The sequence below is a fragment of the Phacochoerus africanus genome, chromosome 3 (genome assembly GCF_016906955.1).
Source record: "Phacochoerus africanus isolate WHEZ1 chromosome 3, ROS_Pafr_v1, whole genome shotgun sequence".
Taxonomy (NCBI): Eukaryota; Metazoa; Chordata; class Mammalia; order Artiodactyla; family Suidae; genus Phacochoerus; species Phacochoerus africanus.
In genome coordinates this window covers 1,560,853-1,578,931 of record NC_062546.1, presented here as the reverse complement: position 1 = coordinate 1,578,931, position 18,079 = coordinate 1,560,853, and the positions used below count along the sequence as shown (strand labels likewise).

The following is an 18,079-nucleotide window of genomic DNA, read 5'->3' as shown; positions in this document are numbered from 1 at the left end:
CGCACTCCGCCCCAGTCGATTCCCACCCCTCCCCCCAGGCCCGCCCGCCAAGTCTCGTGCTCCCACCCCGCGCGGAGCCCGTCGGGAGCGGGCCGAGAAGTGGGGCGGAGAGCAGGGGAAAGCCCGCCCCGGCCGGCGGCGCTGGGTGCGCAGGCGCGGAGCGCGGACCCGCCCCCAAGCCGGCGGCGCGGCCATATTTAAAGGGAAGCCGGCGCGGCGAGCCAATGGGCGGCGAGCATGCGGGGGCGGGGCGTGGCGGCGCAGGCCCCGGATGTGGCTGCTGCGGCCCCTCCTCCCCCGCGCGTCTCTCACAGACCCCGGCCGCGCGCCGCCGCCGCCGCCGCCGCTCGCTCGTTCGCTGGTATCCGCGCAGGCCCTCGGGCGGCGGTGAGGCGGCGCCGAGGCACAGGGGCGGGCGGCGAGGCGACCGCGCGGAGGCGAGCGGGCCGGGCCCGGCTGGCCGCCGCCATGAGCGGCTCCTCGGGCACCCCGTACCTGGGTAGCAAGATCAGCCTCATCTCCAAGGCGCAGATCCGCTACGAGGGCATCCTCTACACCATCGACACGGACAACTCCACCGTGGCGCTCGCCAAAGGTAGCGGCCCCGCGGCCGCCCCAACCGCCTGGCCCCCGCCCCCCGCCCCCCGCCAACAGCCGGGCCTGCGCCGCCGTCCTCCCCGCCCCGGGCGCGCCCCCTCCCCCGCCCCGCTCCCCGGGCCTCCGCGCGGCGGCCGCCGCGGCCCCTCGGGGCTCGGCCTGCACAAAGGGCTCCCCGGCCGCCGGCGGCGGCGTTATTGTGCTCGGCCGGCCCGCCCAGCCCGGGGATGGGGTGGGGAGGTGGGGCGGGTCCAGCTCCCGCGGCGCCGCCTCCTCCGCGGCGTAGCCCACCTCTGCAGGTGGGGGGTCGGCGTTGCCCGGCCGCCGCCTCTCCACCTGCCCGAGGGCGGAGGGGCCAGCTGGCGCGGAGAACCCGGCCCCTGCGGGGGCGGGGCGAGGCGAGGGGGGCCCTGGGAGTCTCCCTGGGGCCTCCCCAGAAGCCTGGGGTTGAGAAAGCCCGACTCCTGCAAGCTTTCTGGAACCTATTAAGCGGCTGGGGCCTTGAGCCTGAACAAATACCACGTCTTAATGGATTCTCCTGCCAGGATAGGAGCGTCGGCTGGCGGCTAGGAGCTCCCATTTAAACCGCTTTCCTGCCCTTATTCAGACGTTCCGCCTGCGGATTTATCGTTTTGTGACCGACCCCTCCCTGCAGGGGCTGGTGGCCGCGCCGAAGTCCCTGGGAGACTAGAGGAAGATGGCTGTGTTGAGGCTTTCCCGGAGTCCAGTCTTTCTGAGGGTGTGGAGGCGGGAGGTGGCCTCAAACTTTCTTTGTCTTCCTTCTCCTGGGAAGGGGGCTGGTGTCATTCCCCGCCTTTTAGGAGCACCGAGGGCAGCCAGGTCTGCAGAAACCCTGTTTGTTTAACGGGGCTTGTCGGGCTCGAGACGCCGTGCTGGGCTTTTAAGGCTCAAGGCACAGCACACAGGCTTCTATGTCAGAGGGAGTCCCAGGCCTTCGGGTCGCAGTTCGTTGCCAGCTCTGGGAATAGCTCATCCTAAAGCCTACTGTTGAAGTTTGGATAGACTGCGTTGGTCCGGGAGAGTGTAGCTTTATGAGGGAACGTGGTCGTGTGTAGTCTTGCCTTTTGACTGCATTTGGCTTGAGATCCTGGCTGGAGAAACGGAGGCCCGGAGTAGCCCCCGGTCCTCAGCAGGAGCTGTGTTCAGACTAGGTAGAGGCTGCCTGGAGCCCAGCTCTGCCCCAGAGACCCGAGAAGGAGATGCTTGTTTGGGCTCCTTGAACCCTGCCGATTGGGTCGAGCCTGGCTACCGAGCCTGGAAACGCGCCCCCCACCCCCACATGGGCGCTGGCGCTGGTGCTGCGGGGCCCCGTTCCCAGCCCCTTCTCCCGCTGCTTCCGTCGCGGCTCCTCCCAGGCTGGTTGTGGGCAGGAGGGCAGGGATAGCACGACGTGCTGGCTCTTCTCAGAAGGAAGCAGACTCCTTGGGGGTGACGTGTGGTGAGGTTTCTGTCAAAAGGCAGCCCTGGGGCTGTTGAATCTGCACAGTCAGATGTGCACGGGGTCTGCAGAGCAGCTGTTGTCTGGCTGGGAGCGCTGGTGGCCTTCTGTGTTGGGCCGTGAGAACGTTGAGCTCCGTGCGACTGTCAGGCTCTGAGTTGCTCGTTGTCGTCTTTGTGACCCGGCACCTTTTGGAGCTCTGCCCGCCGGGGTCGCGTGGGGATCGTCCACTGGGCGGAGCCGCTGCGGGCGCACCGCCGGGTGGCGAAGCCGGTGCCTGGGGGCCAGGACCGGCTCCTGGAGGACAGCGACTTAGCCCTTTGTTTCTCAACTCCGAAGTGAGGTCCTTCGGCACTGAAGACCGGCCCACGGACAGGCCTGCCCCGCCGAGGGAGGAGGTCTACGAGTACATCATCTTCCGGGGAAGCGACATCAAGGACATCACGGTGTGTGAGCCCCCGAAAGCCCAGCACACGCTGCCCCAGGACCCCGCCATCGTTCAGGTGAGCGCAGCACCTCTTCTGTCTGTCCTGGGCCTGGTCTCGGAGACACGCTGGTTTCCAGGTGGCACCCCGTGTCGTCTGGCCAGAGGGCTCCCCTGGGGGAGCAGCTCTTCGTGAAAAGGGCTTAAGTTTTGTCTGGGCTGTTGGGCGAGGGGGGGCAGCGTCTTCAGTCGGGGCGGCACCCGCGCTGCCGGGACAGTGTTTGTCCTTTGGGGCTGGCTGAGCCTGAAGCCCCTGTGGCATGCTGTGAGCGGCAGAGATGCTAGCAGGGACTTGGGACAGCAGGGTTGGCTCTCCCAACTCCGTCCAGCTGTTAACTCGGCGTCGTGGGGACTGAATCTGCAGCTCCCACCACAGGCCTGCCTGCTGTGTTGCATGCTTGCCCAGGATCGCTCGGGAGTCCAGGTTCATGCTTTCATGACTTGGATATTTGGACATTCACTGGCTCCTTTGCGGTTCGCCCTGCAGGAGGCTCTTGGGCTGGGTGTCCCCCCCCCCGCCAGAAGGTGGGGGCTCGTGCTCTGGGGGCACCTGGAGGAGCCCCAGGCCAGATGAGAGGTTTGGAGTGAGGGTCCTTGGGAACTTGAGGAAAGTACCAGAGCCGGGGCTTGGGGGACAGGGGGGGCCTTTCTGTGCCTGAAGGCCGGGGGCCAGAGGCAAGGGGCGTGGGAGCAGTTCCCAGGCTGCACAGCCACGCCCCTGCGTGTCGGGGGCAGGGTCACCGTGAGGATGCCGTCTTCGTGTCCTCTTCAGAGCCTAGCCGACCTGATGAGAGATGGTGCGGAGCCACCGGAGGGACTGAGCTAGAAGTTGGAGCTGAATCACCGGGGCAGGTGGGGAGCGGGGGTGGAGTATAAAGACGGCGGCCTTGAGCGCCCGAAGCCATCCCGGAAGCTCCCGCGCCTGCAGTGCTGGCGGGTCGGGCAGGGGGACAGGAGGGCCTTGAGCTGCTCTCACGTGCATGTCTCGTTGCTCAGTCTTCCCTGGGCTCGGGCTCGGCCTCCTCCTTCCAGCCACACGTGCCCTACAGCCCCTTCCGAGGAATGCCGCCCTACGGCCAGCTGGCCGCCAGCTCCCTGCTCAGCCAGCAGTATGCTGCCTCCCTGGGTTTAGGTGAGTAACTGCCCCTCGCCGCCAAGCCGCCTGTGCGGTGACATCCAGGCGGTGCGCCCCAGGCCCCGAGGGTGGGGACAGGGCGCTCTTGTCCCGTTGGGCTTGAAGTGGGCTCAGCGCCTCATGCAGTGCACCTGGCTGGTCAGGGCGCTCAGTAATGACTCAGTGGAGGGCGAGAGGGGCAGCGGGCCGAGCTTCGGAACAGGTGCATCGAGTCGGAGTTCACTCACAGGGTCAGCTAGGGTCTGGGTGGAGGTTGTGGCACGTCTGCTTCTGAGGAGAGATGGTTGGTGTGCAGTTTCAGAGGGTCCTCGCCACCCGTGCTCTGCTGCGGACGTGGGAGTTCTGGCCCGCGGCCTCCTTTCCCATCCTTGGCTGTCCTCCCATCAGGGCCCGGCTCAGGAGTTGAGTCTCCCCGGGGTCGAGTGACCCTGGAGTAAGGTCCTCGCCGCCACGTGTGGATGCTCACCCTGGCCGGAGGTTTGCAGTGTGTCGAAACCTCGGAGGTGTAGGCAGCGCCCCCTTCGCTCACTCAGTCACGTGCTTCTAAAAAGCGCATCGTCTTGGTTGCTGCTCCTAGGCTGCAGGGCCCTGTCTCAGCCTGGCTCCCAGTTTCCGGAGTAGGAGTGGGTGAGCAGAGTGTCCTAAGAGAGGTCGCTTGGCTTTTTCCAAGCCTGCTGCGCACGAGACGAGTTTCTCACGACTCATCCGTATGCTTTCTTTTTGCTCTTTCTCCTTTATCTTCTTTTAGAGAAGTTGGTAAGCCCCCCAGCCTCGGCCGCGGCTTCCAGCCCTAGCTCTTCTCCGTCTCCACAGCCCGTTTCAGAGCTTGACTTGTCCTCAGAGCCACGCCAGCTCACTTCCAAGGGTAACAGCAGTTTTGGAGAACTGCATGCTGTCTCGCGAGGCCTCCTGAGAGCGAGGGGTAAACCAGTAGACCAGAGGGCCAGCAGCCGTAGCAGATAACTTGAGAAAACTTGTCGAGCCCGGGCCTCGATTAAGCTGCTTCTGTCTGGTTCTGCGTGTGTCCCTGACTGGCTCCCGCGGCGTAAGGAGGGTCAGAGAGAACCCGCAGTGGCTCTGGTCCCTCTTCCTGGGCCCAGGCTGTGCTCTGGCCTGTGCTGTGCCCATGCCACGTGGGCGACCGGCCTCTGCACGGAACGCCGTGTCGCGGGGCTTCTCCGGCTCACCGGGGGGGGGGGGGGGGGGGGGGAGCCACGCACGCTGCTCTGGGATCCGTGTGGCACGTTCCTCACCCATCCGGGGCACAGAATCGGGCACTTCGTGTCCTTGTAAGCAAGGCACCTTCTTCAAAGAGGGCAGACAGGCCTGAGCTGCTGACCCGGTGGACAGCGGGCCTGACTCCCGGCCTGTTAATGCGGCTGTGTCCAGCTGTCTGGAGAGCTCCCTGGTCTCCTCTCACCTTTGCAGAGACCGTCCCCGGGATCCCTGGGGCTTGGGTTGTGGCTGCCGTCAGTCTGCTCTGCACGTGTCGCTGTCCTGCCTGGAGGAAGAAGCAGTGAGGTCTCTCCCCCCGAAAGATCTAGGAGGAGAGCTTCGTGTTCTTAGGACTGTTTACGTAAAACCGCCTCCAGGGCAACAGAGTTTGTTTTAACTGGTCTGTTTTCACAACAAGCCGGTGAGCCCGCAGTCCCCGCCCTGCTCGCCCTGCTCAGTGTGGTGGGAGCAGGAAGCAGAAGCTGTGTCTGCGCAGGGAAGGCCCTGCCGAGTGAGGCGCTGGGCCAGGGACGTGCCCCGAGTTAATTAGCCCCCGTCGGAGGGACACTTCCGAGTACCTATCGGTGTGCAGACCCTGCCCCGGGGGTTTTTGATCTGGTTACGAGAAGGCTGCCAGTCTTTTCTCTGGCGTGTGTCCCGAGTGAGGAAACGGGTAGAATAGCCAGTCTCCTCTCGTGCCAGGAGGCCCCTTTAACAGCAGCTGCTCCACAGCCAGGGCTCGTCGCCAAGCTCTGGGCACCCCCACCCAGCGCCAGGTTAGACCGCGCACCCAGGTCCGGGAGCAAGGGAGACGGCTGCTGGGACGGTGCTCCCTCCGTCTCCGTGGCGGCTGCCCGCCGAGCGGGACGTCGGGCCCGGCCCGGCCTGGGCGCCTTCCTCGCCTGCGCGGCTGGGAGCCCGCCCTTGCTCTGTGCGGGAGTGCAGGCCGCTGCCTCTGGCCGGCTTTCGTCATCACGTCACCCTTTCGATTCTGTGGTGCCTGGAGCAAGAGACGGCGGGGTTCTAGATTTTAACCTGAGAGACTGACCACTGCGTTTTGTGGAAGGTGCCGGACGGGGGTGGTTCTTGTCCAGCACGGACCAGAGGGAAACGTGTTGTCAGACGGTGAATTGGCCAGCATCTTGGGACTGTCGAGCCCCGTCGGGGTTAGAGCTTCTGTGGCTTGGGGCGCTGTTTCCAGACAGCTGAGAGGGGCTCGTTGGGGCGGGGAGCCTGCCGGCCTTTTGCTGCTGGGCTCACGCAGAGGGCTGGCCTGGCATGGCGGGGGGCGCGCTAGCCTGGTCTGCTGGACCCTCTCCGGGCGCGGTGGCGTGTCTCCTGCCAGGCGCCCTCGGGGAGGGAAGGGGCGAGCCTTTCTCCTCTGCTCTGCTCTTCAACGCCTCCTTCTCCTCGACTCAGGGGCTGGTTTTCCGTCCGTCTCGGTTGGGAAGAGCCCCATGGTGGAGCAGGCTGTCCAGACTGGCTCTCTTGACAACCTGAACGCCAAGAAGCTGTTCCCCAGCAAGGGCCCGGCGGGGACTCAGCTCAGCGGGCGCGCGGCCCCGCCAAGCAGCAAGACGGCCAGCGGTACGGAGCGCTCGCTTCCTTGGGGTTTCCTCCGCGTTCTTGACGTGGCTCACCGCTTCCGGGGCTCCTTTTTCATTTGAAGTCCCCACCCCACCCCCCTGGGCCCTGGGCCAGCTGCAGCTGCCTGTCCCCACGGTGCCGCCTGCCCCCCTCGTTGGGCTCTGCTTTGGGGGCGCTGGCCTTACTCCCCCTTTTGCACCTTAGATGCAGTTCAGCCTCCAGCTGCGCAGACTTCAGGGCAGGTGAACGATGAGAACAGAAGACCTCAGAGGAGGCGATCGGGTGAGAGCTGCTCCCTGCGCCCCAGGGCACCGAGCACCACCCAGGCGCGCTCTGCCGGCCGGGGCTGCCCACCTCCCAGGCCGGCCGTGTCCGGGCCGGGCTCGGCGGCTGCTTCCACGTGCTCTGCCCCGCTTGTCTTCTGTCCCATGCGCGGTAACGGCCAGCCGTCGCTGTCCTTGCTGCTCACAGGGAACAGACGAACAAGGAATCGCTCCAGAGGGCAGAGCCGTCCCACTAACGTCAAGGAAAACACAATCAAGTTTGAAGGCGATTTCGACTTTGAGAGCGCCAACGCCCAGTTCAACCGGGAGGAGCTGGACAAAGAATTTAAGAAGAAACTGAATTTCAAAGGTCTGGAGTTTGTCCCCACCCGGCAGTGTCCACGGAGCGGAGCGGGTCAGGGAAAGACGGCGACGGCGGGGAGGCGGGCTGCTGGTCGGTGGGGAGGCCGCGCCGGCCCGGGGGGAGTCTCGGGTGCCGTGGGAACGGTGCTTGGGGCTGGGGAGCACGGCCCAGGGACGGGCTAGAGAGGTGTCCGCTGGCACAGGCCCCTCCGGGAGGTTCCCCTGCGGCCCGGGGGGCTGGGGGGGGGGGCTGCCGGGCGGGCCCCGCGAGGCCCTGTCCCGGCGGAGGTGCTTCGCGGGCCCCTGGCCTCTCAGCGCCTTCTCTTCCGCGCAGAGGACAAGGCGGAGAAGGGGGAGGAGAAGGACCTGGCCGTGGTGGCCCCGAGTGAGGAGGCCCCCGCCGAGGAGGACCACCTGGGGCCCAACTGCTACTACGACAAGTCCAAGTCCTTCTTCGACAACATCTCCTCCGAGCTCAAGACCAGGTCAGGCCGGGGCTGGGGACGCGCGCTCCCCTCAGAGCCCCGAGGCCGGGGCTGCGCTCTCGAAGACCGAAGCCAGATCCGACGCTCAAGGCCCACCGCTTGGGGTCCTGCTCGCGTCTTTTCCACAGCGGTTAGATCGGGCCCGGGTGCCAGCAGTCGGAGGTGGCGTGGGGAGCCCTGGCAGTCACGGGCTCTTCGTGCTCAGCGGCCCCTTCTGCGTGAAGGCTGCGCCCACGGCCCCCCGCGGCGCGGCCGCCTCCACATTCGGTTCTGTCGCGCCCGGCCCCGGCCTGCTGCTTGGTCTGAGCCTGGTGGCCTGAGGCCCTTGTTGCCTGCGGCGGCATGTCCGGGGCACCTGCTTGGTAGAGGCCGGGCTCCCTGTCATGGGCGCCCGACCTCTGGTGCCCACGTGCTGCCCCAGAACAAGCTGGACAGTAAGCAGGGTCTGTAGTGGGGTCTGCAGCACAGAAACTCGGAGCCGCTTGTTGTGCGAGGACAGAGGCAGGCCCAGTGTGCGGGACACGGAGGGCATAGCCGAAACAGCCAGGGTCCCCTCCGCCCTGCCCTCCATGGGCAAGAGGGCCGAGAAGATGCGTGCACAGGTGACAGTGTGTGAGGGAGAGCCGGGCCGGTGGGGGCGGGGTACGGAGAGTGGCCCTGAGGTCTCGGGCGGGTTCGGGGCCAGCCCGCGCAGAAGCGAGGGGCGGGGCGGAGGACGGGTCGGGCAGGGGCCTGACCGCGGGAGAGGTCCGCGCCGGGCTCTGTGGGTCGTGGTCCCTGCTGGCTTTCGTCCATGAGCCTTGGGGGCGTCGTGGCTTCTGCAGTTTCCTTGCTGGTAGTTGAGAACGCGCTGAGATGGGGCAGGCACGAAGGCCGAGGGGTCGCATCAGACGCTTTTGGGGGGGGTGCGGGGAGGAGGAGGGCTTGGCCTCGAACGTGTGTGCTGCAGGTGGGCTGCTGGTTTGCTGGTGGGATGTGAGCAGAGCCAGGCTGACCGAGGGCACGGTTGCTGCCACCTCAAGCCAGGAGGCCTGGGTGCGGCAGGGCAGGGGTGGGGCTGGGTGTGTTGCCTGAGAGTGGCTTGTGATCAGCCCCGGGACACCCAGCGCTGGCACAGGGGGGCTGCCACGCGGCACGGGGGTGGGTGGTGCCGAAGCATCATGTTCCTGGGGACCCTGTCTGTCTACCCCGCCCCTCCTCAGCTTCTAGAAACTTTTTGGAGGGGTCCCCCATCTGCTTCAGGTCCTGGAGCCTTCCCCGTCGCCGGGGCTGCCCTTGTGGCATGTGGGTGGCACATGCTGGCCTTAGATGACGTGGGTGTGAGAGTTGCACCCCAGCAGCCCCGTCCAGAGGGAGGCAGGCCTGGGTGGGAAACGGGGCTGGAGCCTCTGCAGTACCGGGTCCTGGCTGTGTGGCCCCCATCCGCGCACCTGTGCTGTCTTCCTCCCAGGCGTGTGGGAGGGTCTGGAGGGGGGTGGCTTCGGTCAGGTTCACGTGCTCTGTCTGTGGTTCAGTTCCAGGCGAACCACGTGGGCAGAGGAGAGGAAGCTCAACACGGAGACCTTTGGGGTGTCAGGAAGGTTGCTCCGGGGCCGTAGTTTCCGGGGTGGATTTCGAGGGGGCAGGGGCAACGGCACAGCCCGTCGTAACCCAACTTCCCACAGAGCTGGGACCGGCAGGGTGTAAGGAGGCGGCTGCTGGTGAGTGAGGGGCTTCCGGACCTCTGGGGAGGGCGTGGGGACGGGGAGGCCCCGGTCGGAGAAGCCGGGAGGTGTTGAGGCCAAACTGAGGTCCCTCGGGATCAGCCAGTGGGGGATGGGGGGCGGCGGGCTGTCCGAGTGAAGGTGCAGGTGCCAGGGGGCTGGGTGCTTCCTACTCGGGGAGGTGGTTACAGCCCCCCAGGGGCCCAGGCCTGACCCAGGGTCAGCATCTTAACCGGGTCCAGGGACACCCGTGTGCCCTTCAGGGTCTCCAGGGGTGGTAAGCGGGCTCCAGGGGTGCCCAGTGCTGCCCCGCCCCCTGCCAGGTGGTGGGACCTGGAGCTGCCTCCCCTGAACCACCGCGGTGCCTGCGGGTTGCGACGGGACGGTCCGCGAAGCCCTGGCCGGGCGGCAGCTGCTCACGGTGTTGGTCCCCCTCGCAGGTGCTTGGAGCAGCGCGTTCGCGGGCGGTGTCCGCGAGGACGACGAACGCTGCGCTTACGGGGCGACGTGCGGCGCTTGGTTTTCCGGGTTTGGAAGATTTTCATGCCACGACTTACGTTTTGGACAGAACTGAACTTGGATGTGGGCTGAGTGAGCACCACGTGTTTTGGGGAAAGCGTTCATAGGTAACCTCTTTGAGGTTTCTTGGCCTCTCTCCTTTTTAGTTGCGTACAGCCTGATTGTACGGTTTGGGTATTCTGCAGACAGGTTTCTAGAGTGAAAGTTTGGTCCTCGTTTTGTGACCTTTTTGGACAGCTTTGATTTTTAAAGTGGAACCAAATTTCATTTGGCAAATGCAGCAACCAAGCACATCTCTGTAACCCAATTGGCCGCTGGTGCCACAGGTGGGGCCCAGGAGCCAGGGCCTGGGCAGCGTGGGGGCGGGCGGGCCTGGGGCAGGGGAAGTGGGGAGCCCCGCGGATCATGTTGTACCAGCCGAGCTGGCGTCGAGGGAGGGGCTGGCGGGTGGGGCTCCTCCAAGGGTAGGAAGGGCCTGCAGCGGGAGCTGGGGGCTGTCACCTGGAGCCTGGCTTCCAGAGCAGTCAGGATTGAGGGTGAATGCCTAGGACCAGTGCCCCCGTGGCCTCCCTGCTCCCGCTGCCCACCCCCGGCCCAAGCCAGTCGCTGTTGGCCTCTGGCAGGACACTATTCAGTGTCCCATCCACTTGGAAGCGAGCCAGTCTTTTTTTGCAAGGTCGGTTGACCGAGAGCTTCTTTCCTCAGTTGTAAATAGTTGTGTGTTTTTGTTTGACTGGTGGGTGGCGGGAGGCGGGGAGTATAAATTCGCTGCATGAGTAACGGTCCGACTTAGTAGAAGCATGTGCCCTCAGGTGACAGGGCATCGCGGGTGAGAACACCTTGGTGACGAAATCCCTTCAGTAGCTGTAAAGGTTTTAGTTGTGCATTGATTAAGTTACCGTAAAAGCTTAGGTTTATTTTTGCAGCACTCAGTGGCTAAGCGTTAGAGCATAGCAGTGGGCTGCCCGGTTGGAGTCGTGTAAACTTGTAATTACAAATAAACATGCAAACCTTGGAGACTTTCTGCTTCGAAAGTGCCCGCATCACCTCCTGCCCGACACGCCCTCTCAAGGGGGGTGCTCTTCAGGCCTTGAGCTGGTGGTGTCCTGGAGCGAGGCCTCCAGGGGTGACTGCTGCTCTTCTCCAGGCTTTGGACATAAACTAGCTACAGAACCGGCTTCAGAAGTGGCCCCTTTGCTGCTTCAGTGCGGCGTCCATGCTCCCCAGAGCCCTCACGTTCCTGATGTCTCAGGACCCATTAGGGGCGGGCAGCAGGCCAGCATGGGCCAGCCTCGTGTCCCGGCCCGTCACCTGCTCCCCGCAGAGCCTGAGCAGCGGCAGTAGTTTCAGAGTTTGAGTGCATTCTCGGCAGCCTTTCACCTGGTGAGCTCTAACGTCCTGACCGAGTCAAAAGAAAAGCCTTCCAGAGTTTAGCTGCCAGATGCAGTTCGTCTTAGGTAGATGATGCGGCCGCTGAGCGAAGCGGCTGTTTCCCTGCTAGAGAGTCTGAATACGTTAACTCCTAGTTTACCTCCTGTGACTGACCTTGCTCTTGAGGATTCAAACCGATAGTCGTATGGACAGCTAGGCTTTAAAATGTGTGTGGCCTTTTTACTCCTCTCCAGAAGCCCGAAACCCAGAGCAGGAGGACCTGTGCGGGGAGCAGCAGGGCCCTGAGTCCTACCAGGGTGGTTGGAAGAGACAGGCAGCCCCAGGGCCCAGGAGCCAGAAAGCCGCACCATCTCCAGCCGCGGGGCCCCAGCTGTGCAGGGCAAGGGCCGGTTAGGGTTTTTCTGTAAAGGCAAAACGCTTACCCTGCCCCTGGGCTGGAAGCTAAAGGGTGATCTTGCTCATTTAAAAAGAAACGAGGGCAGGGAGTTCCCGTCATGGCTCAGTGGTTAACGAATCCGACTAGGAACCACAAGGTTGCGGGTTTGATCCCTGGCCTTGCTCAGTGGGTTAAGGATCCGGCATTGCCATGAGCTGCGGTATAGCTCGCAGATGTGGCTCGGATCCCGCGTTGCTGTGGCTCTGGCGTAGGCCAGTGGCTACAGCTCCAATTAGAGCCCTCGCCTGGGAACCTCCATATGCCGCGGGAGCAGCCCTAGAAAAGGCAAGAAGACCAAAAAAAACCCAAAAAACAAAAAAAACCAAACACACCCCAAAACTTAATGGAAACAAAGAGTCCACCTTGTCCAGCTTCCAGAGCCACGCAGAGAAGCTGCTAATGTGCTCTGTCCAGTGCAGTGGCCGCCGGCCGCAGGGGCCCGAGCACGTGAGATAATGGCTCACGGAGAGGAAGGGGACGCTTCCTAACTGCATCCCTTCCACTCAGGTGGCCCAGTGGCAGGTGCCGTCCATCCGCAAGAGTGGCCCCCAAAAAAGAAAAAAAAAAATGGTGGGAGTTCCCGCTGTGGCTTCTGTTCCTGCTGATGGGACTGGTGGTATTTCAGGAGCCCTGGGATGCAGGTTTGATCCCCAGCCCAACCTGGACAGCTTGCTGTAGCTGTGGCTCGGCCCTGACCTCTGACTTCCATGTGCCGTGGGGGCACAGCTAAAAAAAAAAAAAGAGGCAGAAACAGCATGAAATCTCAAGGCAAAGCGGTGTGTTGACCTGATCTGCTAAACCAGAAAATCGGGACTGGGCTGTGGCTGCTGCTCCGCACATGAATTCCAGGGTTTAAACCGAGTGCTGCTTGTCTGTGATGTCACATCTTCATTAAGGACATGAGCAAAGGCCCACGAAGCAGCATGCTGCTCTGGTCCTCAAGGAGGGACCCCAAGTTCCGGCATCCGCGGCGCCTCCGCCCGCAGCAGGCGGACCCCGTGACGCCCTCTCAGCCCCCAAGGAGGAGCCACGCTCGCCCTCCGCCGTCTAGAGCCTGGCAACGCGGGCCAGAAGGAAAGCGCCAGACCCCAAGGGAGTGCGCTTTCTAAAGGACTGTCAGCATCTCAGGGACTGGACGCCGGAAGAAAGGTTAAAAACGTGCAGGTTTATTGTAGGGCACACGTGGACAGTAAGACGGGAGGGGAGACGCCTGCGTGTCATTCTGAGAATCGCCCGTGGTGTAAATTTAAAAATCACCGCGCGCGAGCTTCCATTCATCACGACGCCTTCTTCTGCTTCTTCTTTTCGTTCTCTTCTTTCTCCTTTTCAATCTCAGCAACGTACTTCTCAATTTCCTCAGGATTTAAAATCTACCAAAAAATGGTTTATGGTTAGCTCCCCAGGCCACATGGGGGCCCAGAGAGGGAGCCTGGCTGCCCCTCTGGGAAAGTGAGGCCACCACACCTGACCCCGGGAGCAGCAGGCGCTGAATGCAGGTGTTTGTTTAAAGAGCAGAAGCGAAGGTGCACAGTGGAGGTTTCCGCCAAGAGGTGGACACGGGATGATTTTTGTTGTTGTTCTTTTGAGGCTGCACCCGCGGTATATGGAGCATCCCAGGCTAGGGGTCGAATCTGAACTGTAGCTGCCGGCCTACACCCCAGCCACAGCAACGCGGGATCCGAGCCGCGTCTGCGCTCTACACCACAGCACACGGCAACACCAGATCCTTAACCCCCTGAGCAAGGCCAGGGATCGAACCCGAAGCCTCATGGTTCCTGGGCGGGTTCGTTCCCACTGCGCCACAACACTGGGATGAGTTCTTCTGAACTCGTGTTTGTGGGGTTTCCTTGGAAAGAATCTTTTGGTGCAAAACGCCAGAGCAGGATGGCCTGTCCCCACCCCTGCCCCGAGCACAGGCACGCACAGCAAACCACGTCAGCAGTTACCTTGAGGGGCTGATCTCGCCGCATGACAGCAAGTTCAATGTTTTTGCCGCCTGACTGCACCACCTGGGACGGGAGCGAAGGGTGTGAGCAGCTCAAGGCCCAGTGGGCTAAGCCTGCCCTGAGACGCCCTGGGCAGCCCAGCCCCCCCCCCCCCCACAGCTTGTTTCCCAGCTGCACGTCCATGTGCCAAGTTCTCTGCGCTGCTGCGCCCGTCCTGCACGGCGGGGATGCTCTTGACCCTGCAGCCCGGACCCAGCCTGGCCTCCCAGGCACACCCCCGATGCTGCTTTGCCTTCACCCGCCAGCACCCCCAAGTCTAACCCAGCTGTCCCGTCCGGGCCGTCCCTCCGCCCAGCCCAGGTTCCACTGCCAGGGCACGGGCGTCCTCACCGTCCTGCCCAGAGCCCAGACGGGCACTTACTTCCAGCAGGGCCTTGATAACCAGCTTAATAGTCAGACCGTCCGTTTCAATGGCTTCGTCGGTGTAATTCTTCTCCAGAAACTCACGCACAGATTTGGCGCCCCGGCCTATAGCATTGGCCTGGAAGGGGGAGGTGCCATGCAGCGTGTGCCAGTCTGCAGCTGGCCCGAGAACATGCTGCCCACCCCGCGTGGGCCACTGCTGCCCTGCTCCCGCTCTGCTGCCATGGGCTGAGGTGAGGCAGCCTGGACGCCAGGCCCTGCCCTCTGGCTGCTTTTTGCAAAGGGCTCGTTGGGGCGGTTCTCCGTGAAGAATGAGCCGCTGCTGATGAAAGACGCGTACCTTGCACCGCGCGGTCCCTTTCTCCCAAGTAGCACGCCTGCTCACCGCAGCTCCCACGACAGCCAGCGTGTGTACACACTCACCTAGGCCAGCTCAGAGCTGCTGCTACCGGCAGGATGGCCCGAGGGCCCCTGCTGCGCCAGGGACTCACCTTCCAGGCGTGGTAGGTCCCTGAGGGGTCCGTCTGGTAGAGTCTGGGGGTGCCGTCGAAGTCAAAACCCACGATGAGGGCGGAGATCCCAAAGGGCCTGCGACCGTTGCTCTGTGTGTAGCGCTAGTGGACAGACAGACACAGGGACAGTTGTCTTGGCACAAACTCCCCAGACGACTGACCCAAGTAAAACACACATGGTGCTCCCAGACACTGGGTTCAGGAAAGGGGTGACCCTAAAGCAAGCCCACATGCGGGTTATTCGCAGTTCAGGTGAGACATGACATGGGCCAGCGGCTTTCAGCATTCCTCCACCCTGGCTGCACGTCCCCTCGGAGCACGGCCGGGGCGACCTGGGGCTCCTTTGCCGCGGACACACTCAGTTCACAGGTGACCAGAGTGTCACCAGGGTAGGGGGACTGTCAGCGCCTCCCAGCTGCCTGGTGACTGATCATTGGGAATGGCGTGACAAAAGCCACAGCGTTTCCCTCCAGAGGTGAGCCCACGTCACCTCGTAAGAGGGAAATTTCAGGTACCACTAGGCGAAGGGTGGGAAATTACACGGGGCAGGCGAGGACCACCCCGCGAGGCTGCTGCTGAACCCCCCGTGACGCACCCGCAGCAGGACACTAACTGGTGAGGGCCCCGTGCCGGGAGCCGAGCCAGGGCAGGCGACGCCTACCTGCTTCAGGCTGGCGATGTAGCGGGTGATGTACTCCACCGTGACCGGGTCCTCCACGGTCAGCCGGTGGCTCTGGCACTCCACCCGGGCCCTGTTGATGACTATCCGTGCGTCCGCGGTGAGGCCTGCGGTGACCAGAGAGCTAGCCTGAGCCCCACCTTCCGGTCGGTGGTCCAAACCAGCACGGCGTGGACAGCAGCCAACCTCTGGCAGCTTCTAAGACCGGCTCCCGGTCCCCAGCGCGGCGCCTGAGTGACTGGCGGCGGAAGCAGCAGCCCCCACGCGCTTCCCTGAGAAAGCCGGGCGGGCGACCAGCACGCGTCCCGCGACAAAGCAAGTCCACCTCTGGTTTGGGTAAACCGGGCGCTCCCTGCCGAGGAGGGAGATGAGCGGAACCACAGGAGCTGACCGCACCTGACAGCAGAGCGCTGGACAGCCCCACCTTTCCCACGGCGACCGTGATCCGGTGACATGCCGCTGAGAGCACGGGGGCCGCCGCACAGCCCCTCACCCCGGGGCGTTTGCTGAGACCCTGTGCTTCAGCCACCTGAGAGGGACCCTCCCTCCCAAGAAGCGGGCCGCACCTGTTTCTTTGAAATGACCTGTTCCCCGGCGTGGGCGTCCCCGGCAGCGCTTCCCCGGGTGGCCCTCCGAGGAGGCAGGAGGAGAGCCCCGGCCCCAGGCTCACCCGCGAACGCCATGCAGACGTTGTCGTCCAGGGCGCAGATCTTCCGCACGGTTCTCTCATCCTGCAGCCTGGCCACCGACTTCTTCTCCACACCGAGGACGACGATGTCCCTTCCTCGGACGCCAACCTTCAACGGACATCACCGTGGCACTTACAAGTGTGACGTGATCCCAGGCCCAGGGCACGAAGAGCAGCTGTTGCTGTGGCCCTATGACCACTGGGGCAGGGGGCACGCACAGCCTGCAAACCGTGGGGCTGGATCCGCTTGTGCACAGCTACCTCAGGTGTCGCCAGCCAGGTGCCCACTCTTGGGCCTTAGGCTTCAGTTTCAGTTCAACTGAAAACAACCACTGTGTGTGACCCACGGGTATGTGCCACTTCAACCCCATGCTTCGGAATTCAGCGTAAAGCCTTTAGGCCTGAGTCCTTAACACGGAAATAGCCGTCCTGAAAGCACTGTTGCGTGGCTGTGAAATTACACCCAAACCCTCCCCGCTCCCGCACTTCGGTAATCTGTGCGCACGGCAGCCTGATGTGACCAGGTGGACATGTCCGCTACCCCTGGGAGGCCACTGGCTGTTTCTGGCTGTCGCTTCGCAGGTAGAAGGATGTCTTAAGCACATGGGGAAAAAAATCACGATTGCCTGTCGACAGCCCTCAATGGAAACAGCAGCCGCCGCGCATGAAACGGTCACTGGGCAGAGCGACATCCTCCCGAGTCCAGAGCAGGGCTTCTGAGCCTCAGGACTGGGGCACCGGGCCCGCCAATTCTTGGATGTGAGGGCGGCCCTGCTCACTGAAGGATGCTTACCGTCCACCCGGCCTCTGCCTCTAGAAGTCTCCTGGCCATTGCCAAACGCCCCCTGGGCTGCAGAGAAGCCCTGGTCGGCTGTGTTTCCAAGTTTCAAGCAACTTTCCTACAAACTGACCTGGTCTTTAAAGCTCCCAAAGACAAGAAGGCCCTGCTCAGAGGCGCTGGTTAAAGAAAGGTAGCCTGCCGGCGGGCCCCAAATGCAGTGGGGGCAGGGGGAGACAGGTGTCAGGCGACTCCCCCACTAGTCTTTAAGCTGAAATAGGTCACAAGGTGGATTTGGGGCCCCCATTGCAGAAGAGATTCAAGAGATGAAAATACTTCCAAGATTCACAGAATCGGGTGTTTTCTCTCTGGCCAAACCTCTGACACCAAATAATAAAATAAAAACCATCGTACAGTTTAACCAATAAGCAAACTGCCAAGCGTACTGAAGGCACCATTGCATTTACGTTTCAAACCGCGGCCTAAACGACAGCCGCGCTCAGGTGCGAGGGGACGAGGGGGGCGGTCACACACCCTGGAGGAGCCTGCCAGCTGCGCCGGGCTGCCCGGGGACGGCAGGGCTGCTGCTGAGCCCGGCGGCCGCCCTTTGTCCTCGAAGCCGGCCCACTGCTTTCCGGGTCGGGGAAGCCCCCTCACTGGGAGCGGTCCGCATGCCGTTCGCCCAAGTCATTTGGTGCCTTAAGGCGCGTTCCGGGTAAGGGGCTGGCCCGCTACTCGGAGCCCCCACCCCGCCCAGCCGCGGCCCCCGAACCCCCAAAATGGCGCCGCCGGCAGGCGCGCTCGGCTCCGGACACCGGAGGAGCCCCAAGGCCTGCGGTCTGCAGGCCACGGCCCGCAGCGCCCCTTCCCGAAGCGAGGCCCACATGACGGCTGCCGTGCGCCCCCCCGCCCCTGTGCTACCCGAGCCCGAAGCATTCGGCGCCGGTCAGCGCGGCCTCCCCAGCCGCCCCGGCCCTGCCCATCCCCGGACGTGCAGGCCCCGCGGGGCCGCCGCTCACCGCAGTCGAGCCCTTCTTCACGGCCTCCTGCGCGTACTCCACTTGGAAGAGGTGGCCGTCGGGCGAAAAGACGGTGATGGCGCGGTCGTAGCTCATGCCGGCAGGGCGACGCGGCCGGGCCCGGGAAAAGCGCACACTCACGGCTCGCGCAGCCCGCGATTCACGACGTCGCTGCGCCCGCGCCCGCGCCGCGCGCCCGTCCGCCCCCGGCGCTGCCGACTGCGCTGCTGGCGTAAGGCGGGCGTAAGGCGGCGTCGGGCGACGTGCGCGCGCCGGGGCGGGGCCGGGCCGAACCACCGACGGCCGGGCGCGGGGGGCGGTGCGGCGGCGGCGGCGGCGGCGGGCCCGGCGCGGAGCGCGAGGCGGCCGCCCGGGGGCGCCGCGCGGAGCTCGGTC

The 18,079-nt window shown here is 64.0% G+C and overlaps 2 protein-coding genes across 9 annotated transcripts; one reads left to right on the top strand and one right to left on the bottom strand.

The window, feature by feature from the left end:
* The first annotated feature begins 340 nt into the window (after positions 1-340).
* On the top strand, positions 341-10,827 carry LSM14B (LSM family member 14B). Of its 8 annotated transcripts, XM_047770721.1 has the most exons (10): positions 394-595; positions 2,396-2,559; positions 3,537-3,672; positions 4,424-4,597; positions 6,310-6,477; positions 6,682-6,759; positions 6,949-7,110; positions 7,438-7,588; positions 9,103-9,288; positions 9,732-10,827. In XM_047770721.1, exons 1-9 carry the CDS (start codon positions 469-471, stop codon positions 9,272-9,274), a joined length of 1,332 nt encoding a protein of 443 aa, XP_047626677.1. In that variant the 5' UTR covers positions 394-468; the 3' UTR covers positions 9,275-9,288; positions 9,732-10,827. The 8 variants fall into 8 exon arrangements, with proteins under 8 accessions (XP_047626674.1, XP_047626676.1, XP_047626675.1 ...); XM_047770724.1 differs by lacking the exon at positions 4,424-4,597 and having other exon boundaries at positions 395-595; XM_047770718.1 differs by lacking the exon at positions 9,732-10,827 and having other exon boundaries at positions 341-595; positions 7,438-9,243.
* A 1,956-nt stretch (positions 10,828-12,783) lies between these two features.
* PSMA7 (proteasome 20S subunit alpha 7) lies at positions 12,784-17,924 on the bottom strand. Its single transcript, XM_047770717.1, has 7 exons — positions 17,684-17,924; positions 15,869-15,995; positions 15,181-15,305; positions 14,499-14,621; positions 14,006-14,125; positions 13,585-13,647; positions 12,784-13,008 (listed from the first exon to the last, which is right to left on the bottom strand). Exons 1-7 carry the CDS (start codon positions 17,777-17,779, stop codon positions 12,916-12,918), a joined length of 747 nt encoding a protein of 248 aa, XP_047626673.1. The 5' UTR covers positions 17,780-17,924; the 3' UTR covers positions 12,784-12,915.
* Between the last annotated feature and the right edge of the window lie 155 nt (positions 17,925-18,079).